Here is a 24545-nt window from a genome sequence, read left to right on the forward strand (position 1 = left end):
AAGTGTTGTAAGCGAAAGAGCTTATGCATGAAACAATCGGGCGTAACGGAACATATACACCTCAACGCATTGCCTTCCTTGACACTCTTGTACACCGGGATGATGAGGGCCGCCTCACCACTACAGTGTACAGAAAGCCTACGCATACAGATCAATATTTAGCGTACGATTCGCATCACCCCCAGTCCGTCAAACGCGGGGTAGTCAAATGCCTTTATGACCGAGCATCACGCATTGTATCGAAACCACAATGCACCGCCGCTGAGAAGCAACGCATTGCTTCTGCACTCGTTTCCAATGGTTACCCGCGCTCCTTTCTCAACCGTGTAACTAAGAGAAAGAACGTCGCTGAAGAAGACATTGTGCGCTGCAAGTCTACCGTCGTACTTCCGTTTGTCGATTCTATTTCCCGCCAACTACGCCGGCACTTAGAGAAGTACAGCATACGCGCGGTTTTCAAGTCCGACACTACTATCCGTAAACAGTTAGTGCGCCCCAAAGACCCCGCGCTGCCCGGCAGACTCGATGGCGTTGTTTACAAGATACCATGTGGGGCTTGTGACAAGGTTTACATCGGGGAAACGGGCAGACCCGTTAACGAGCGAATGCTAGAACATCGCAGAGATGTCAAGCACCGACGCATAGATAGTTCGGCAGTCGCAGAGCATGCTTGGAATGCAGATCACCCTCCCAATTGGGACGAGGTAAGCTGTATAGCGCGGGATAAGCACTGGTACACACGGCGTGTTAAAGAGGCTATCCAAATTCGTCTTCATCCCAATAATGTGAACAGGGATAACGGCATTGACATCCCTGAAGAATGGCTTCCGACCATTCGCCGACATGCGCCCCCTACGACCGCCCGTAGTTCACCGGTTGACCGCCCTCCGACGTCCGCATCCAACCCCATTAGTTTTTGCACAGCTACCGCGGTTCACTCCTCGACGTCCGCAAATTGCCCGCTTTCTACGCCGACTGCAGCCGACGGGTTTTCCCCGACGTCCGCAAGCCCCACGGCGATCGCACCGTCCGCGGCTTCTGATTGGTCGGTTGCGCCGACCAATCACACCACGGCGGTTCCGGCACCGACGGCCCGTAGCCTACGGTATAAAAGGCGCGCGCAGCGAGTGTCCACTTCATTGCCTGACGAAGACTAGCAGGAGCAGTCGAAACGTCGCAATTTCAGTTTGCCGCATCGTGAGACAACAGATTATTTATTTCTTTACTCAGATTCAGCTACCACGATGATCAACATCTTCCGTACTAATATTATTATTATTATTATAAAGGCCACCTGTCACTAGTGGCCACTTTGTCCTTTTCCCCTGGTTTGACTGTTCCCATAATATAATGAAGGCAATGTTGAATGACGGAGGGGTGAGGCAACAATTCTTGGAAAGATAAACTTGCACTATATTCATATCTACTAAAGATATCACTCAGTGAGGGGGGAGGAATGGGGTGACTATTTTTGGAAAGATATACAAACACTTTATCCTTTGCAGGTAGGAAATTCTCAGATAAATAAGTCTTCTGTGCAAGGACTGATCTTTATCACCGTATACATGCCCATCTTTTCTTGTAATTACATGGGCTATCTAACAAGGCCGATCTAGGCATGCTTTCATTTTCAAGGTACAGTGAATACATCCTTCAACTACAAGTTAGGGCAGACATTACTATTACCTGTGTGGAGTGTGGTAATACCGGTTACACCTAATTATAGGAGAAACTTTGTGAATTTATCCTGAGATGTGTGTCTAAGACACACAAAAATTATATCGGACATTGAGGTCATAGCTCTGCCATCTATAAAGCCATTGCCTTGCATCTCTGACAACTCCCATCTACACATATTCCTATCCTCTGAGATAGGGCGCTTTGATGGCTTAGAGATTATTATGTCATATGTGTATTAAAGTTCTTTGGAAAATTTGGGGATTCATATATGCAATCTATTTCATATTACACAGGAGCAACATAGGGCTCTCTCTAATACAAAAAACACCAAAACTAGTCAGTGAACAGACTGGTAACTGGGACACGGACAAAATTTTACGCCCATGGCTCGCCATGTCATACTGTGTCAACAAAAATTATATCTCTTGCTAGTCTAGAGAGCGAAATAGGCAAAGTAAATATATTCATTATACAGAACATCAGTTCATCTTCAGTTTTCTTTATATCTTTAAGAAATGAAGATTTTGTTTACATCTGATATTGAATCCCAACCAAGAATGAGTGGGGCTATTTTTTCTAACAAAAAAAGTGTCTCATTTAAAATGGGGGGGGGGGCACTGCTGGCAATCTTACCAGACCCATCTGATAAATTGCATATATAGACAAGTCATATGACCCTGTCATGTAAACATTTCAGGAACTATGAAATGCAATTTCTAATGATTACGCACTGTCAGAACAATCATAACCTTCTTCATGTCTTCTTTTGCAGCATCTGCTTATTTTGATATATATTTGTACATGTAAAAAACTAAACCTTGAGTAAGAATTTTGAAAAGCAATTAATTTTCATTCAATTAGAATGACCAGTACATTAAAGTCCCCGCAGACATTCACTTCACAACAGAAAATGGGACTGAGATTCAGACATTGATTGTCAAATCATATCTTTTTTTTATTTTGCAAATTAAACTTGGGATTTCCATATAAAAAGGGCTATAATGGACTGCTTAAAAATTACTTGGAAAACATGGACCAAAAGTCTGAGTTAACTGACACCGACTAATGCCTATAAAAATGGTAATCATTCCGAAACTTTGCTAGACCTGTTTTCAAACACTAATTGAAAGCTCAAGAGATTTGGTCTGGTAATATGCTCGTTTTTAAACCATAACCACAACCTTGCAAAGCACACAACCCTTTCTGATGAATACTCAATTCAATCAAAACCATCAAGAGTGAAATGAATTTTGATGAGTGCGGTTTTCTTTAAGGACATTTCTGGTGGTCTGTGAAAACACAAAATTTAACAAAGAAGTGTTATAACAGACTTTTTTCCGGCTAGTTTTATTCCCCAACCAAATCATATACTTCATGCTCATGAGAAGTACTGTAGCTCAGGGGAACAATGAAATGAAGGCGTTCAAGTTATTGTTATTGTTGTTGATGATGATGGTGGTGGTAATGGTGATGATAGTAAATGAAAAAGGTGATGGAGTTGATGATTGTTTTGGTGATGTCTATAATCATTGTAGTGAAATCTATAATGATTATGATGGTGACAATGAAGGAGATGATAGTGATAATGATGATGGTGATGATGATCATGGTTGATTTTCTTTAGGATCAGTCGCTTTACTCCTATGTACATTCTTAAATATTTTCATGATTTTTGCCCCCACCATGTTATCTGAGGTGCACATTAGACTTCATTCATTAGCATCTGAAACACCACTAGACCCTGTTTCTTTTAGTGTGTTATGCCTTTATTTCGTGTAATACATCACTCTGAAGAGTGCTGTGCGATTTGGTGTCAACTTTGGATGTGCCACGAGGGTCCATTTCTAAGGAATTATACCACATGGGGCTTGCTTTGCAGAAGCGTTTGGAGTACACCATTAATGTCCATTTCCAAAGCGCATGAACAACTTTCATAGCATGTAATATAGTGAGAGACAGTCAGGGCTTCTCTGATTGGTTCATTCTACACAGCAACAACTATGGTGTTAATTGTTGCATATTGAGGAACACACAACCCATTTGAGTCTGGTGCTTATTATTTTATGTGTTTTAGTTCGACAAATATGGGTGTTGTTACGATACCTTTGGTTGTTATTTTTACACTATTGGTGATATATTCAATCTACAGGGGGGCATCGTGGTCTAGTGGTTAAGACTCTCATCTTTCAATCTACGGGAAATAAATTCGATTCCAAGCAATTGCATATTTTCCTTCAGCAAGAAATTTACCCACATTGTGCGGCACTCAACCCAGGTGAGGTAAATGGGTACCAGCAGGAAGTAAGTCCTTAAAGAGCTGTGTACAGGCCAGCTTAGCTGTGTACAGACCAGCTTAGCCGGGGTAATATAGGAGTGCCTTGAGCACCCTACAAGGTGGATACGTGCACTATACAAATCCTACATTAATAATGTTATTATTGTTATTACAGGGTTTAATTTAAACACCTCAGGGTATTGTCCTCTAGGGACACCAACTGGTAGCAGTTTTAACACCTCATGTTAAAAGCTTACCAGTCAACATCATACTGATGTGACACCAACTCATTACAACTGCGACAAAATTATATTTAAATTCCTTACAGTAAAATTTTCATCCATTCATGGTGTTAACCGACGTGAAAATGAAGTACTCTATGTAGGGAGAAAAAAAATAAAATGACAATGATCCTGAACCCTAAAATCCATGTATAAGGCCCCAATACGTATATATCTAACTTCTAATGTTACTATCATGAGTTTTTGATAGATCCCAACGATGCATAAATGTCATTTTCTACATGACGAAGCATAGAGATGTAAATCCACTGTGCGAACAGCATGCAATCAAGGCAGTGCATTCATCAAGCAGGCAAGTCACCTGTTCCTAATTCTGATTTGGGAAACCTGAAAACGACCCCTTTCACACCAAGATGATTTAAAAAAAAAACCTTGATTTATAATCATTTCAATGATTTAAATGCACATTTGAGAAAAATTAACTAAAGACCCTAATTCCTCTTTCATCCATTCTGTTCTACAACTTATTGGGCAACTCAAACCATTTCAAATTAGAAAAGAAGTGTGTTGGGCTGAATTCCAATTATATTTTGCACAAAATAAATCCCAAACCTCTTTTATGGTGAACCTCATCATAAGTGCTTCACTTGCTATCATCTCAGCCAGAAGAAATATCTAACCACACAATTCATTGGAAATCTGCAGTAAAAGTGTAAAAAAAAATCCCCCTCCCTGCTCCCCCCCCCCCCCCCGGAAGGAATTCAAAAGAAAATAAAAAGGATTATTCAACGAAATGGATAATGGGAAATGTGTAATAGTGAGAAAAAGACATCCTCAAAAACCAACCAAACGGTATGTTGAAAGATTTTTTTTCTAAGAACAAGGTATAAGAAATTCTGGACAATTTTTACCTGTGTCCTATTTCTCATTCTTAAGTTCTAAGATTGAGAAAAAAAGCCTAGCTAATTTGCTACAAAGGAATAATATCTACCAGAAGAAAAGCCATGTCAAAATGAATAGCTTTGCTACAGATTTTATATTTAAAATAAACCTCCAAATGAGGAAATAAATGTCAAATTGAAGTCAAGGATAACAACGTTACAGCCATTAAAAGTGACCCACAATGCAATTGCTAGACATGGTCCATACAGACTTGATTACAGGTTCCTAAATTAGGAGCTGCCAAGTTTCGAATTGGTGATCATTGAGGCTTAAAATAACGCAAGACAATAAGAAATAGATCATGAATATCTAATGTCCTCTCAGATCTCCCATTTGAGCTGCATTCAAATAACACTATTTTAACCCTAGAAACATGGGGGGGGGGGGGTTCTAAGAAGTTTAAACAGTTCAGACCACTGTTGTGTTCAATATTTCATCAGCCAAATAATCATCTTTAAAAAAAAAGGTTACGTGAAGTGTGTGTTTTGGAAGGCAATCCTGCAAGACCTACATGTACCAGTGACAAATCCAATGTGAATGTTCAGAAAATTTTCAAAATATAGCATGTGGGTCCATTGTGCCCCGCCCATATCTGCCACTGCCTAGGAGGTTAAAAGTTATGATTGACAGCAACAGAGGTTCCAGGAATGATCCTGTCAGGGGCAGCAGAACAGTTTTAAAAGTGGGGAAAAGGGGGGAGGCTGACCATGCAAAAAATTACAATCAGATGGTCTTTTTTTTACGTTTTTGTACACGGCTTTGGAAAAAAGTGGAAGGGGGGGGGTGAAGTCAACCCAGCCCTCATGGTTCCACAGCCTGTCTAAGACAGACCTTCCAGTTTGGGCATGCACTCGCAAACACTCTGGGAGGGGGGTCGACCTTAAATTCCAGGGTCAATCTTGTGGCGAGTAGGCTTAAATGTGGGGGGGGGGACAATGCATGCTTTGTGTTTGTGGGGTGATATTTTGTTCGAGATTCCAGCCTCGTGAATTTGAGTGAACGCGCCCTTAGATTTGATCGGTTGAGCTGGGCTTGTCACCTTCCTTGTCATGCTTGCCCAATAGACCATGGGACATGTAATTACTGTATACCCATTCACCGACAGGGGACGATCCTTCATCAAAATATCTTTCATCATTGCGGCTGCGACAAAAGTAAAATGCTTGAAAAATGACTGCAGTCACTATAAAGAACAGATTTACAGAAAAAGACCAATGCATGCTCAGTTGGTATTGCTAAATGATTGCTAATTCCAGGGGTGTAAGTGGTCACAAATAAAAAAAAAGATCTGAAAAAAGCTGAATAGTATTGAAAAGTCTGAAATAGAAAGAGCTCCCATACGTTTTGTACAGAGGAAAGCCAAATATAAGCTGAAATTCAGCTGGAAAAAAAAAATCTGAAATCAGATATAAATCTGAACTCTCACACCCCTGTAATTCCATTACAACGGGGAGAAGAGACCATTTCATTTTTCATTTAGCTTCAGTTTCTATACCATTCTATTGGTTGTTCCACTGAACTACAATGGCTCCCCTTACCTCTGTACATATGATAGGAATAGGGAGTGATAGGCTCCCAAAATGGACAGCTATTTTGTCTACATAGGGAAGAGGTCTAGGGGTGACTATGTTCTTATGAGATTAATACTTGGAATCAGAGTTTCCAAATAATATGTCACCATAAATGTAGTTCATTTGGTAATATGGGATTGCTTGGCTGATTCAAATGGTGATTTTAGAAGCAATAATAGTAATAATAATAGTGTATTTATGTTGTGCAATTTCTATATTCATATACTACACTAAAATAGTTTAATAAGATAACTAAACAAAAACTATGATTAAATTATAATTAACAAAAAAAGGGAAGCCTACAAATTATACAACAAAAAGTGACTTATTTATTGAAACTTTCTTAAAAAAGGTAGGTTTTAATTTTCGTTTAGATTTGAACACGGTAACATATAATGTGCTTCGCAGTGAGGAAGGGAGACTATTCCACAGTTTGGGGGCAGCACTAAAAACAAAGGCACGGTCACCTCCTTTAATCTTTGTTCTAAAAGGCCGGTGACTGAGGAGCATGGTGTCATGAGGTCTACAAAGTCTGTAGGATTGGGTGGGTGATGTCAATGTTAGTAGATTCAACATTCTAATTCAAATTTTAATGTTTTTGTTTTATGCAATTATGCAATGTTATAGATACAAGCAGCGAAGCTATTGTTCGGGGGGGGGGGATGGGGTGATCATCTCATCCTTGCATTTGAATCTATGCCCATGTTTTTATAATATAGGAATAAATAATAACGAATATGGAGTGATAACATTTTATGCCATGTAATCTTTATTGAAAATTAAATAAAATTTTAAATAAATGAATATATAAATAAATCAATAAACAAATAAATGAATAAAAAATCAATGTTACTTAGAAATTTCCTCTCTTTTTTCTCTGCCTCTAGCAGAATAGATAATTGCCATGCCCTACTTATATATCTAAAATAAGTCAGCTTACACATGTTCTAATCTCTGGCCTGATTTCCTTGTGCCATATCTGGAATCACACATCACTGCAAAAATAGATAATTTTTTTCCCCAATGTACTGCTTTATTTTTAGAATCAAATGAAATATATTCTGATTGGAAGCACTGATCCCAGCCAATTTTAAAAGTAGGTCATTGATTTCAACAAGTAAACAATATGGCATTGCCTTTTCTTCAACTTTCATTCAACTTGAATAAAGGGTTTGCCCTTTGAAAAACTTTTGTCTACAAATTACAGTAGTGGTAATAATCAATGAATGAATTCAAACAGGACTCCAGGACTACAAATTTCTAATGCACATAAACAAAAGTCATGTGCCAATCTATTCTAAAAGAAAGTGAGAAATCCCTGTGTGAATAATAATCATGGGATTATATCATTAAAAACATGGCTCATTATTAAGAGGGAGAGTCTATACACAGCAAAAACTGTGGTGTTAACCGCTGTACATAGAGGACCACACCAGTCATTTTACACTGGTGTTAAATTGGTGGTGTTAGTTTTACACATATAGGTGTTATTACAACACATTTGGTTGTTACATTTACACTCTTTGATGTTATGTTAAATCTTTAGGGTGTAATTTTAACCCTTCAGTCAAGCCCATCATAAGTTACAGTGCTCTGAAGTCGATTTCCTTTTTGTCTCGAGCAATGACCCTTCAGGCTCAAGAACTTCTAATGACCAGATTCTTGAAGCTTAAAAATATCACATTACACAGTTGTTGGAACCCTGGGGGATACAGGAAATCTATTTATGGTCTAATAAATGTTCAGACCAATAAGGCTTTATGGTAAGAATCGCGGTTGGTTCCCATTTAAGGTGTGAATAATTGGTTAATATGCTCCAATTAGCAAATTGGTGTGTAATTACATCACACTGTTTCAAACACTAATATTTTAATGGCATTTAAACAGTGGAATGTTTGAGTGAATCAAACACTGCGCACCCCTTATTCCCTGTCTCTAAATTACATGATCTATTAAATGACCCTCCTAAGTGTGAGAAGTAGTGGAAAATAGAGTGTGCATAAGTTGACTTTCCTTAAGTTGAATATTTGCCGAAGTCGAAGCAATTTTTAGAACAGATTCTGCAAAACAAGTGTTATTTATACTGTACCTCTTCTAAGTAAAATTTCTGCTACAAAATATAGATAGTTTTCTGTTGTCCCAATAGCTTTGACTTAGCCAAAGTTACCTGTGGAATAGCAATCAGTCAGGCCAAAGTTTCCTCATTCAAATGCCTTTGTTGCTAAATAATGATAATATGCAACACTTCTAAGTTCAAAGCACTGCATACAATTACCCTGGCTACCCTGATTGCACATGCAAGCATTCAAGGAAATCCTTCCTACCTGGTACTGATTTACTACATCTGGGTGGAGAGTGGCAAATGTAGATAAATGCCTCACCAAAGGACGTGTGTGTCATGGTGGGATTCAAACTGTGGAGGGCGGACCTTGTGGTTCAAAGTCTAAAGGCTTATCCACTGAGCCACAACACTTCTCCATCCTCCCCCTTCAAAATCTTATAAGTTGCATGACATTCTTTCCCTCACAAGTTTGCCACTTTAGCCTCAAAGTAATATTCATTGTCATTGCACTATCGGAAAGAATAAATGCTGCACTCTTACAGTGGTCCTGTTTTACGTCGATATAGACTATTTTGAAAAATACTTTTGGAAAAAAAAGAGAAGTTACTTGTTGCTAAATTTAAAAACTACATATCAATAGCAAAAACAGACAAACTCCTGTTCTTAGAAAATCATAATTTATCTGATATGCCAACTAATCATTTAAAAAGAAATCATGCTCATTCAAACTGCTTTGTCTTTATCACATGTGAAAAATATACCCCAGTCTGAAGAAGGTAACATTGTTAGGAGTATGCATGGTTGTTTTCAGGCACACCTGTGATAACAATATAACCTAGAATACCCCATACTTCTCTAAGACATGCACTTTCCTTGAAATTACTAGACCACCTGTTTTTCATGTTTATAGATGCATGCTCCCTTCCAAGATGCTTGCCTTCATAAGATTACCCTTAAACAAGAGTGTAAGGTGCAAAGAGTGAGAGTAGATAACTAAGAAATAGCCTTCTAGTAAACCCAATGTCCTCCCCATATGTGATATCAATGATAGCCTGACTAGAACATCAGGAATATCAGAATTTTACCAGAGCCACGCACAAACTATCCAATATTATTTGGTCAGAAAATCTCATTCTCATTCGTTTTTGGAATGAAACTCCAGAACCTGCAATGACAGAACTGGGTCATGACGTCTGCCTTAAGGGGTAGCTTTTGCGATTACAAGAAGGGACCATTCTGAAATTTAATTAAATCATCGGTCAGGTGGACAGAATACAATGAAATATGATATTATCGGTATAAATGTACCCAGCAGCGAATCTGAAATTCTGCTGGTCAAAATACTATTGTTTGAAGGATGGGCAGAAGTGCAGTGACAAATGTCAATGGTTATAGTAGGCCTATAGTATCATATTTTCAAAGTATAGATTTCCACACCTCAATACACACGAAAACAAGGGAATTTATATTGAAAAATATTGAAGGACTTGATGCGAAAAACAAGTGGAGCGCCTCTGGCAGTCTCACCTGCATTACGTGTTTCAATATAGCAGATCTTGTGACTTTGAAAACGACAATAGAATGATTATTTACCAAAATCACCGATCATATGATAATAAGCACTATGTTTACTGACCCTACATGACATTTGACCTTGATCATGTGACCTAAGACTCGTGCAAGATGATCAGTGACACTTGATGTACCCCTATGACTGCATTTCATGAACTGTATCTATGAACTTTTAGTTAAGATCATAGCTATTCAACAAATACTACCAATTCGACCAAAGTTCATTGACCTTAAATGGCCTTCACAATGTGACCTGAAACTCAGGTAGAATGTTTAGCAATACTTGATTACTCTAATGTCTAAGTTTCATGAAGTAGGTCCACATACTTTCTCAGTTATGACATTTCTTAAACTTAATCTTTGGTTAAGATTTTGATGTTGATTCCCCCAACATGGTGTATTAAGTTCATTGACCCTTAATGACATTTGACCTTAGTCATGTGACCTGAAACTCAGGCAGGAAATTCAGTAATACTTGATTACTCTTATATCCAAGTTTCATCAACTAGGTCCATATACTTTCTATGTAATGATGACACTTTAAAAAACTTAACCTTTGGTTAAGTTTTTTAACAGATAAAAAAAAAGAAAGATGGGAATGTATATAGAGAAGAAAAGTTAATGAATATGGACGAGTAGATCTACATTCTAGAAGCTCAAATACTGAGCTCATCAAAACACAAGTCTGGAAGCTATACCATGAAATCATGAAAGAGACCTCCATGGATGATGGGGGCTATGAGCACTGCATCTTACCCTAATTTACCCTTATAAAAATATGCTTTGCTGCATCTGTATGTGCTTTCTTCCTATGTTAGACTACATACTTGATATTTGATAAGTAATTCCTCTTGCAGCTCCAAAAAGCTAAACTAAACATGTAGTGTATGTAGACATAAACTCCTTTTCACACTTAATTCTTGCCTTCTGTTTTGGAAATATGAATGTTTGAATTGCAAAGTTGTTGGAAGTTTGGGGAAGTTAATTCAAATTTCTTTTTATATGATTATTTTGAAGAATTTTTTTTTTGACTTGGCCAATCCATTGGAATATGTTTTATAATAATGGAAAGTCCATCAACTCGGACTATAGATGACTATAGATAATAAGCACTTTAGTCTGTCAAAGTTACTAAAAATTTACAATAAAAATTTGTTAAATTAAAAGATTGGAATGACGAAATGATGAAGTGGACAGGCCACCAAACTGTGGAATAAAACTGGTCAGTTGCTGAATACCAAAGGCAATTATCAGAGTTGACACACTTTCAGAGCAGTGAATTTCAGTTACTTAAAACATCAAGAACTAAATTAGTCAGAGTATAAATGGTACATGCTTGTTGAAAACATGTTACGAATTGAATTAAGGACAATCTCTTCAAATTAATTGATATGGTCCCAATGTGATTCAAATGTTCAATCATTAAAATAAGTATGAACAAAAATTAGTCTGACTCTGAGTCTCAGAAGAGATCGGGGAGGATGCAGTCGTCAATATCATAAAGTATGCAGCAGAATCATATCAAGGGCCAGTTTTACAAAGATATAAAACTTCTGTAGCTTTACCACAATTAAAACTATATATAAGTTTATACTCATTGGTTTATCATGTCTCAAAATTTTACTGGAATATTAATTGGTTATTGGACATTTCTTTCAAAAAAAAATTTGTTTATTTTCAATGTTGCTGCGGTTATGATTTACATCAAATATTTCACTGTTTATGTTTATATATCATGTTTTTACTTTGTAAATCTTTCTCAATTCAGCCACTGGCTGTGATGAAATGATAATAAAACCTTCAATTCAATTCAATTCAATTCAATTCAATTCACTATTGTGATTACCATGGAAACTTTTGAATCTAATTTGCTGCTGAGCCCTGTTACCATGGTACTTGACATAATGGCAAAATTACCATAGTTGCCACTTTCTATGAAATTGGCCCCTGGTATGAAAAAGGGTTATCTCATGAACTTATTAAGGGGTAATTATAACTGGATGAATTTTATTTCCATCATTTTTCACTACTGATTATTATGTTTGAAATGTCTCATTTCTTTTCATCATGTTATAACATTTCCCAAGGAAATATATACAATGCACTTAAACCGTTTGACTCTGAATTTTTGCAAATTTCAAAATAAGGCAACGAAAGGTTACAAAATTTCAATTCTACATATTCAGGGAGGAATCAAGCTTTGTTTCACATTATATTGAGGAGAAATTGAATTATATCACACTTCATAAAATACAAAAAAAGGTGAGTGGGTGAGGTCATTGGTTGCCTCATTAGCATAATGACCTGGATGTGCTTACAAACATTTTTATGATAATAAACGGAATTCAAAATATGTTTCTTATTTTACATTCAATTCTGATAACATTTTGCTGGTTGGATTTTCTTCCTTTCATTCAATCAATCAATCCAATGTTTTTGCCAGTGAGGGTGGACTTCCAAAGGTGCTTTATTGTCTCGATACAAAAACCTATCATAATTGTATGATCCTAAAGATCATTGACGTTTTATCTTCTTTATCAGAAGAACCAACTGAATCTTGACATTACAAATGTCTTGAAAATATTGTTTGAAAATGAATATGATATTACCCTACTGTCGGCAATCAAGGGGTTAAAGTACTACATCTTCTGCAGGTGCTTAAACCCACTTAGCTTTCATTGTGCCGTCTTGTGCCTCGGCCTGAAAGGCTGAAAGTGCATTTGAATTTGAGATTTCCTCCTCTCTCTAGCATGATTTATGAGATAATTGGTTACTTGGGAGTTAGTAATGAGACCTAATACATCAATTCATTAAGCAATTACTAACTAGGTTTCACAGTCAGGTAGGGTACACAGAAGTGTCTTGAGAGTGTTATCAGGGTTTATACTGAAGCGACAACAGAGGTTCAAGGACTTTTTCAAGGATTCAGGGCTGAACGTCCTGGTGTTGTAGAAAGGTTGGCTTACCCCTATCTATTACAGGGAGGGGCTGTTTTTAGCACCCCCATGACATTTTTTGTGATAAATTTGTAACAAGAAAATATAATGACATAACAATTCATTAGGTGTGTTTTTTCTTCAATTCTCGCACAGGTAAGAACATGTAGTCATTTCGGAGACACAGGACTGTCTTGAGAGTGTTATCAGGGTTTATACTGGAGCGATGACAACAGAGGTTCAAGGACTTTATCAAGGATTCAAGGCTCATGGTTCAGGTGTAGAATAAAGGTTGACTTAAACCTTCTGTTTCATCAAACAGACAATTACAAAATGATCTTCCAATGTGGCAAAAAATTTATATAATCATCTATAATAATACAATAAAAGGTGTTCTCAAAGGGTAACAACAGCAACACTAGAAATATTAGCAATAGTAAAAGTGGTGAGGGTACTAGCAAGCAGGAGTAGGAGTAGTAGTAGTAGTAGTAGTAGTAGTAGTAGTAGTAGTAGTAGTAGTAGTAGTAGTAGTAGTAGTAGTAGTAGTAGTAGTAGTAGTAGTAGTAGTAGTAGTAGAAGTAGTAGTAGTAGTAGTAGTAGTAGTAGTAGTAGAAGTAGTAGTCGTAGTAGTAGTAGTAGTAGTAGTAGTAGTAGTAGTAGTAGTAATAGTAGTATAGTACTACTACTACTACTACTAGTAGTAGTAGTAGTAGTAGTAGTAGTAATAGTATAGAAGTAGTATTAGTAGTAGAAGTAGTTGTAGTAGTTGAAGTAGTAGAAGTAAAAATACTGGTAGTAGTAGTAGTAGTAATAGTAGTAGTATTAGTAGTAGTAGTAGTAGTAGTAGTACTAGTAGTAGTAGAAGTAGTAGTAGTAGTAGTAGCAGTAGCAGTAGTAGTATAATACTAGTAGTAGTAGTAGTAGTAGAAGTAGTAGTCGTAGTAGTAGTTGTAGTAGTAGTAGTATAGTACTAGTAGTAGTAGTAGTAGTAGTAGTAGTAGTAGTAATAGTAGTATAGTACTACTACTAGTAGTAGTAGTAGTAGTAGTAGTATAGAAGTAGTAGTAGTAGTAGTAGAAGTAGTAGTAGTAGTAGTTGTAGTAGTAGAAGTAGAAGTAAAAGTACTGGTAATAGTAGTAGTAGTAATAGTAGTAGTATTAGTAATAGTATTAGTAGTAGTAGTAGTACTAGTAGTAGTAGAAGTAGTAGTAGTAGTAGTAGTAGTAGCAGTAGCAGTAGTAGTATAATACTAGTAGTAGTAGTAGTAGTAGTAGTAGTAGTAGTAGTCGTAGTAGTAGTAGTAGTTGTAGTAGTAGTAGTAGTAGTAGTAGTAGTAGTAGTAGTAGTAGTAGTAGTAGTAGTAGTAGTAGTAGTAGTAGTAGTAGTAGTAGTATAGTACTAGCAGTAGTAATAGTGTAGTACTAAGCAATAGTACTGGTGATGGTAGTGGTATTAGAAGTTAGTCATCATTATTGCTGTATTAAAGTGGTAGTTGCAGTAGTAATAAGAGCAATCATATTAATCATCTTTTTTTTATTATTGTAGAAGAAGTATGCATGGTTTAAAGACTCTTTGAAGATTAGCAGTTTACTACACCTAGCAACGTAATCACCCAAGAATAGGAAAAGTCCATTTTATATACTGTTTTAAACCAAGTAGACCATTAAAATCTATCCTATATTATAGAGAATACTGCTATTTAAGATATTGTGATAAGATAAAATGAATACTGAATTAGCTCTTTACCTGGCCAAGAGTGACCTCTGTTTCTCCAAGGAAGTCATCATCGTTGAGATCGGCTGAGGCATTGTCAATGTCATACACACAAAGCCTGAGTTTTTGAACCTCTTCAAAGCAATAATCAATGGAAATGCCTTGTGTGAAGACAGGATTAAGATTGTTTTTGATTCGTTCTGTGCGACCAACCTGGATAGAAATGAGAAAACATGACAGCCTTCATAGACCTGCATAGAACATGATCTACACAACCACCACCCACAACAACACCACCACCACCACCCTCACAACCACTACCATAATTTGCATCATCATAACCAATATGATACACAAGTATTAGTGAGTATCATCTTCTTTATCATTACTGTCACCATTCCTCAGATTGAAAAATCATGATCATCATCTTCATGATGATGGTGATCATCATCATCATCACCACCACCATTATCATCCTCATCACCATCACCACCAACATCATCATCACCATCAAATTTATCATAATGAACTTCATCATCGGCATCATCATCATAATTTTCTCTGTCATTCGTTCTTACCTCTACCCACTGTTTCCTTGAATCTTGTTGGAAGACTACTGCAAGAGGATCGGACTTGGAAGTGACATCCTTGTTCTTGAGGTGTTTACATGAGAGCCTGATCTCTACCTTGGTGACCAAGGGCATGTTTGCTGGAGTCTTGGCCATCACTCTCTACTGTCTACCTACGTCTACTGCCAGAACACTGTCCCTGGAAAACAGAAACAAGCAGAGAATAGGATAAAAGTTAAAACCTTATTCCACCTTTCTCAAAATGAGTTGGTATATGTGTCAAAGTAGTGTGCATTAAAGTTTACATGCATTGGAATACAGTAATATGTTCCTGAATTCATACCTACATGTACAAAAATAATGCTTCATAAGCCTATGTTGGGAACATAAGTATAAGATTGTACTTTGAAAAAAATGTATTTACTATCACTTGCCTCTTCTGTCCCAGTCTCCTTTTCCCCGTTTCCCATTGATCTTTACTCTTTTCTCTTTCACCCGTACCTTGGTGTGTGATAGACACAATAACAAAAAGTTAATAATTTTTCATTTATCAAACCATTTCTATTGTTCCCTTCATCTTCTATCTTTATTCATTCTTCATGCCGTCCATCAACTCCTTTATTGCCATGTTCAACCTCCCATCATATTTCTCACTACAATCTGCTCCCCCTCTTCCATCCCTCCATCTTCCTCTTCCTAATTTTTCTCTTTTAATCCTCTTCCACTTACCCCTCATGCTCCTCTTATTCACTTCCTCCGCCTCCTCTTCTCTTTCCCCTCTCTCCTTTCCCTTCCTCCACTCTTTCCTATCTCATCCACCCCTCTCCCCCTCCTCCTTGCCATCTCATTCACTTCCTCCACCACCACCTCCTCCTCTTACCCCTCCTCTCATCCACTTCCCGTCCTCCTCCCCTCTCACTCACCTCATCCTCTTACCCCTAATTCTCCCTTATTCATTCCCTTCTTTCCTCTTCCACCTCTTCCTACCCCTACCACTTCCCCCACCCCTCCCCTCTCATTCACTTCCCATCAGATTTGTAGTCCTTCAGTGTAGCACAGTCACCCTCCAACCAGACAGCATTACAATGCCTCAACGACAGACCTATTTAGCCCCATCACCACCCTTGTGATTAGTATCGCTATCACCTTTCTGAGCTATTAATGGGACTACACGGTGTCACCTATCTCATACTCCATGGCACACCATCAAATATTCAGGTTATCCTATCGATATGCCCATAATTGTGTCGATGCCTGTCTATCTCGAAAGTGAAGACAATTCCCCTTCCCTGAACTGGAAATAAACCTATAATACACAGAAGGAAATCAATATGATATATTTTTCTTTTTGTTATAATTTAACTAAAAGTGACTGTATTTTCAGTGTATTTTTTCCAGAATTCATTCTTGGGGGAGGGGACCTGGAGATTTCTTTCCATGAATTCCATCTTCATCCAAATTCTGTGAATATATTTTTTCTGATTTCAGTATTGTGATCAGGGTACTCTAGACTAGGGAGACAGAGGGGTTGTCTTTATATGTCCCTGTTCATATCTTGTCTTTCTGAGTTACGATTGATCCGATCAATCGTAACTATGGAAATCCATCAGTGTCATAATATTTTTCTACGAAAAATTTGCACAATGTCCTATTTTATGCAAAGAGAAGCGCAGTGAATTTTCAAGAAAACAATGAATGCATGAATATACATCACAGCTAGAAAATATTTTGAACAAACATGCATAAAAGATGTTGACGTTGCTGGCCGTCCATAGTTGCCATTGATCGGTTCAATCGTAACTCTTTGTACATCAGGGCCCTGATTTATCAATTCCCTATCTGCAAAATGACGTGGTGTAAATCCACTCAGTCAACGGTTCAGGAATGCATGAGAAGTGAACATAAATATAAAATTGTGATGTACACGTTCCGCTGATTGAGTAACACCAAGAATACCTCTCATTCGTCATAATGCCCAATGGCTTCTGAACCTCGGAAATTGCAGATCTGCATAGAATTCCTCATGATACAAAGAAAGGCTTTCAGGCAATCAAAGAGTAACAGATGGCTGTAGCTGTAGAGGCGTTGGTAAAAATAGGTAACTAGGATGATCATAAGTTCTCTGATGGAAATATGAGATTGAATTATTTGTGAGTCATGAATTTATGAGTTTTTAATTCATTTTTTTCTTCAACACTTTCCACCGAAGTTATTTCATACTTGTGATATACTCATCAAGGTACCCTGTGCAATAAACAAGATTTTTCATCGTACAAAATTGATTTTACAGAAATATTCTACACTTACGATCTCTCCACATGTCATATTTGTAATTTGGCTCATGGTTAAAAATTAAATTGATTTCAACCCATGAAGAGAGAAACCATAAAAAAGGACAGATTTTTCTACCAAAACGCAACTTGCTTCCACTTCTCTTGTGTTCCTCAATGTATGTATTATTTCATATAAAATAAATCATAATTATACATTTTATTGTGTATATGAGATGTCTATGGATATTTAAGACATCAACATAAATGTGTTTTCCTGTTATGCTACATGGATTTAGCATTGTCATTTGAGGGGAATAGAATGAATCAATAGAATAAAATGAAATCAAGCAAAAAGTTAATGTCCTTAAATCCCCCCATCACATATGCAGATTTATTGCAATTTTTTTTTGGGGGGGGAGAATAGAATAAAAAATCAATCAAAAAGTGCAAGCACTTTTAAATTCAATATGCCTTCACACTGCCTTCAAGCATCAAACTTACTGAAATCTGATTGACAAATAGAACACAGGTTCCTGTACTTTTGTAATGCTTTTTTCTATCAAAACAAATAAATATACTACTGTCTTAATCTTTCTAGATGCCCTGGCTGATCTTGTAATCTCTTAACAGGACCCCATGATGCATGGATAAACACAATAATGAGTTAGGCATATTTGTGTAATGGATTTAGGGGCATGGGGAATGTCTTGTCTAATATCAGAGGTATGTCCAAATCCACATGGTATCTTTATTTTCTGTATTTCATTAATTTTCAAAAATCAATTCTAGCAATGATGAGAGACCTTAGACCATCCAGTATATGACAAAGAAATAAAACTTGAAGATGGAAATATTTGAACCATTAACATACATGTAGTTATTGAAGAGTCTGACACATATGATTATGGTATTCTTAAAGGTCAAGTCCAGCACAGAAAAATGTTGATTTGACTCCATAGATAAAAATCAAACACGAATAAAGCTGAAAATATCAAAATCGGGTGGAAAATATCAAAATCAGGTGTAAAATGAGAAAGTTATGACATTTGGAATTTTCGCTTATTTATAACATAACAGTTACATATGCACAACTCGGTGACGTGCAAATAAAAATAGTCGACTATGTCCCTCAATCACTAATTCTTTTTTTTATTGTTTGAAATGTTTGAAATTGTTTGAAATTAATTTTTACAGATTCTACATAAGGATTAATTTGACTGTATATTTAAAACAATGACAATCCCACATACTCAGGGAGAAATAAAATTTAATTTTACAGAAAAATTAGCAGAAAGTTAGAATATTTCATATTTCATAAAAAAAATACAAAATAGTGAGTGGATGACGCCATCATCAATCCCCTCATTTGCATACCGACCAGGGGCCTGTTTCACTAAACAGTACTTAGTGTAACGAGACTTAGTGTCGCTGCGACGCGTCATACACTAAGACGGGTCTTACTGGCGTCCTGTTGGTGCGTCAGTTCCACTAAACCGTTCTTTACTAAGTCCTGTGTGAGACGCGTCTTCAACAATAAAACGTCTGGATTTTGAGTCTACGAAGCCTAATTTCGTGTCCTTCGACCTTGTGTGAAGATAAAAAGTAGTAATTTCCCGCAAGTTTTCGTCCGGCATCGTCTGCGACTAAAAAGTGAAAGGAGGAGGAATTTTGTCACTTTAACATGATTTTTACTACTGTAGGAGGATAATGGGGAAGGTATGGTATTAACCTTTTTCTTAAGACAACATATAGAAGTAAAATATTGAAAGTGAAATGTATGCAGTGGAAGTTGTATTTGATACCTCGACGAAAACAAAAGATTAACAAAAATTTTACCTTTTTGTTTTTTCTCAAGGGAGGGGGGTGTTGAGTACAAAAAATAGTGCTCATTCCCCCTCCCCCTCTCTACTATAAACATATTTGGTAGTGTACAGACAGGCAATGACATGATGTTGGGCAATTCATAAAAATAAATTAATAACAATATGCATTTTCCCCCAAAAATTAATGAAACGCCTAGAAAAAGAAGCAAGGACTTCAAAGGGTCGAAGTCGAAGCGCTCCTGCAGTTTGTGGCCACTAAGAAACATGACATTACACTAAGAACAGTTCCTACGTCTCGTCTTGACGAGACGTGGGCTACGCTCTGTATGCAACTTAGTTAAATGGGTACTAAGTACGGTACGCGTCTTATAGTGGTCTTTGTGAAACTCCCGCTAAGATGCATCTTACACTAAGTCCTATAACCGGACTTATGGATGCTTAAGACGCATCTTAGCGCTTAGTGATACAGGCCACAGGATGTGCATATAACTGTTTTGTGAAATTAAGTGACATTTCCAACTGTTTTAACTATATTTTATATCCCCTTTTTCTGAGATTTTCAGTGTTATGCTTGTTGTATTTTTGTCATTTTATTCAAACCAACTTTTTTGTTGGGGTGGACTTATCCTTTAAATCTGCTTTAAATAATAAGATTTGATTGATGTAAAAAAAATGCAAATACAATCTTTCTTTCATGTACCAAACAATAACTCATTCTCAGCTTCCACAGGCATTGAAGTCAGGGGAGCATGTCATGAAAAAATAATCAGGGATTTTCATTTTTTTCACGAAACACTCCCTGAAAAATTTGCACCACAAAGGAATACATGTAGCTCCACATACTGTATAGTGGTGTATGCCTGAGCAAAGTGCATGAAAAATTTTTTCTCGCAATCGTCCAAAATTGCCCTTGGCATGCTATAGTCTGCTCTGTGGCAAATGGGGGGGGGGGGGTGCGTGATGTACTGAGTATAGTGCATGTACGTACATATCATTTGCACTCATGTGTATATAAATAAGCATCTCCTTCACAATTTAAATTTTTCAATGGAACATGATGGATGAAAATATATATATTTTTCTTTTATAAGGGGGTTTGGAAATGATTTGTATAGTGATATCCAGCCTATAAGTAAAATCACTTTCAAATTCTAGAGAAAGAGGCATTGTCTAAAATTCATACATGCAGGAGCTGTTTGTCAGTGATGTCACAAAATAAAACCTTCAAAAATTCATAACTCTCTTATTCTTTACCAGAATTTCGTCAAAACTTCACTAATATTTATCTCTAATTTTCAGCTTTTAAATAAAAAATATAACTTATCATAGGGGTGACCCCCCCTATAAAGTTATATTCATCAGTGCAGTGTGTTCTAAATAACACAATTTACTTTCATTTTAGGGGATAAAAATTGGATACAGGACAGCTATGCTTCTGACGGTGTTATAGATATAATTATTGATTGCACTCCTCACTTTGTGCAGATCTATGCTCAAATTCTAACATTACTCTTCCCAGTCCAATGTCATAATGTTCATTTTCAAAACAAATGACAGCATTTTGTCCTTGCTTTTAATAACGTATTGTACAGCCTTTTTTCGTACCCCTCACAAAAGTGTTCCGTTTTCACTCAAGCATGAACAAAACTGATATTTTTCAATGGCATTTGAAAGATAAGACTTCAGATCATCTATAAACAACAAAATATAGACATCATAATTTGAAACAAAATTTTGATAAGACTTTTTCAAAACTGTCCCTTTTTTATACGCACTGCAGTATCACTCTGCTATGCAGGTGAGACAAAACTGACATATCACACATTTGATCACGTAGGTATCTTCAAATTCAAAGTATGCATTGATTTCTTTATGTTTTCTACAGTTATTGCCAACACACACATGTACATAATCCATGCGATGCACTCATTACAACTTCAATGAAAAATGGAACATTTTAATGCAGATCACAAATAATCGCTTTTAATGGACATTCTAACATTTTGCAGTCATGCAGCAACAAATATAGTTATTAGATGTCTTCTCACCCAGCCACCTACACCTCGATCAATCAATTAATTGAGTGCTCAGAAGCAAATCCTCTCATCTATCGCTGAATCAATTCCCTCATTCTTCCGTTCACATCATGCAATACTTCGCCACAACAAGACTTAAAAAGACAAATGTCATTTATAACAATTTCAAAAACAAGTTCATACAGAATTCAATCAAATGACCACTCAAGTGTCTTTTTGCATGAATATACAAAGTATGTGCCGAGGATTCTGGAAGACTTTGTGTAATTGCTGAGAAATGAGCAAAAATGAGCATGGAATTGGAGTCAAAATGTTGGATATTTTCCAGGCAATAATAGTACACTGTCCCACATGTACTTACCTGTGTTGGTGAGCAACAGTGTGAAGGTTTTTAATTTTTTATCTAAGATTTCAGGATTTTAAGAAGTTAAGATTATATCAGATCCACATCCAGGATGATATATTGACAATAAATCTTGATTTTACACAATTTCTCTTGAAATCAGTGTTGACCAAAAGTACTTGGTATTTTATTTATCTTTAAGTGGAGAGTCTACCTACCTACACGCCTAGATGCTAGCGGACAGCGGTATTCGTCTAGAGGAGGATGAATGTCAAGAACAGTGAAAATAAACATGCTCTGAACCGTTTTATCACCAGCCCCAGATAAAAAGTACCCGCAGGATTGGACGTAGGCATCTGCAGCTAATACCAACCTGCACACGAACCAACGAGGAGATAGCGCGGTATGTCCTTATCAAAAGGATGACTTCCATTTAATTTCCCCCACTATTGAGCGCCCAATTAATGAGCGGTATAGACATAATGCAATCCAGAGTCCTGAGCATGTTATTGTGTGTGTGGGTGTGATTGGGAGTGAAATATTGCCATTGACACAAAATACTTTTAAGTTATTCCTTCCATTTGCATCCTTTCTTTCTTTCATTCTTTCTTTCTTTCTTTCTTCTTTCATTCTTTCTTTCTTTCTTCCTTCCTTCCTATTCTCTTTCTTTCTTTATCCATCATTTATTCATTCATTCACCCATCTGACCATCCATTAATTCATTATTAACTCATTCTTTAAATATTCCTCTCATTAGATTAAGTTATCCTTTTTAGTATCATGTAACTATATTTCGAGTTGATTACAATATTTTTTGTCGAGGCCACAGCCACCCACAACATATGGTATTAGACAGAATTGAATTATCCAACCTTGAAAGAAGGTGACACAAATTGCACAAACCAACCCCTAAAATTCAAACATTATTGGAAATTGCTTTTTCTTGGTAAAGCATAAAAATATTCAATTACAAGTATAACTAAAGACTAAAACTAGTGATGATAGATTTGAGGCGAAAACAGGAGGCTGAATAATGAGCAAAACTGCTGTATTCTATTCATCCTGGTTGACATTTATCAGTATCTGTAAATTTAACAGATACATATATTTATCCCCCAAGGGAGTACTGCACCAGCATCCGCACTTAGCTATATATTAGCTAAATATCAAACAAATTTTGTTTTTATGGAAATCTATTTCATTTCTATGAGTATGCCTATGCTTGTGAAATTAATGGCTGCCTTCATGTGTAAAATGAAACAAGAGGGTGACTAATGATGCTATTTGTAAAGTGAAAATTATCAGGCATCTAACCGTGTCATCTATCACAACAGAAACAGGCTTTTCAACATCTATTGACTCTGAAATGAGTACGACATAGATCAGCTTCTATAATTTGGAATTAAGTTCTGGTGGGTGTTAATGAAGCTCTAAGTGAGGTACAAGCTACTTCACAAACAACTGGTGACTCTTACTTAGAAACTAAATCAACTCTAGTGAAAATATTGTGTGTATCATTTACTACAAGAAATGATCACCAGTCTTTCATAAAGCTGCTGGTTATCTATAGATTTGGTTATTTCAATTAATCCATCCATCCAGAATTGTGCAGTTTTGTTTGTAGGTGATTAGTACGTGAGGGTGGGTGTATGTGTTTACTGTAAATAAGGAAATGGTAAGACATCAATTATGACCAAACATGAATATGGGGTAGATTCACCTAGGAGTAACATACTTAGGGGATACAATAAATATGTATTCATCCATGTGTGTTTAACTGCCTATACCTATGGATCATTATTTGGGCTGATTGAGGGTGCGAAGGGGGGGAGGGGGGGGAGGGTGTTGCACGTGTGAATGAACAGCCCCATGTACCAACTGACCCGAGAAAGCGTAGTGCCCTAATTCTAATCAATATCCAGGGATCCCTCTAGATCCATGATGGATTATTGACGTCTCGGAAATCAAGAATGGTCTTGCCATGAACTTAATTACACCAATACAACGCTTATTTGCCTGATAAGGTCACGGCGACGAAAGTGGACTCTGCGTGGTCAAACACAAAATCCCCTCAGCGTACCAAGAGTCCTGTAAGTCGATTTCGTTTACCAGCGACAAGAGACTGGCTTACATCGGTCACTCCAGGGTCGTGTATAATATAGGCAGTATTCGTAGTATGCTCGTAGGGGATGATAACATACAAAGATGTAATTAAGTGTTAACCTTCTCTGGTGAGAGATGGCAGGAACAAAACAAGTTTGTCTGGGCTTGTTTTTGAAGAAACGATTTGCATTGAAAGACAATATGTTATTGAAAACATGCACGTTAAGACCTTGCACATGCTTTATGATTTTGGTGGCTCAGTGGTAGAGTGCATCCCTCATGAACTGGAGTTCTTGGATTCAATTCCCCGCAGAGTCATACCAAAGAATTTATAAAATGAGATTTTCTATTTTCTTGTCACACAGTCAACGTATTGAAATAGGGATGGATAATATTAGCATATCA

The 24545-nt window shown here is 36.8% G+C and overlaps 1 protein-coding gene across 2 annotated transcripts in view; it reads right to left on the reverse strand.

Annotated features, from left to right (window-relative positions):
• Positions 1-15757, reverse strand: part of LOC121407080 (copine-3-like) — a 65748-nt gene extending 49991 nt beyond the window's left edge. For both annotated transcript variants that reach the window (XM_041598003.1, XM_041598004.1), the window contains exons 1-2: positions 15572-15757; positions 15027-15206 (exon numbers count right to left, since the gene is read on the reverse strand). In XM_041598003.1, coding sequence (XP_041453937.1) covers positions 15027-15206; positions 15572-15718 — 327 coding nt within the window. In that variant the 5' untranslated portion in view covers positions 15719-15757. The remainder of the gene's footprint in view (positions 1-15026; positions 15207-15571) is intronic.
• Between the last annotated feature and the right edge of the window lie 8788 nt (positions 15758-24545).

This window comes from Lytechinus variegatus, chromosome 2 (assembly GCF_018143015.1).
Source record: "Lytechinus variegatus isolate NC3 chromosome 2, Lvar_3.0, whole genome shotgun sequence".
NCBI lineage: Eukaryota > Metazoa > Echinodermata > Echinoidea > Temnopleuroida > Toxopneustidae > Lytechinus > Lytechinus variegatus.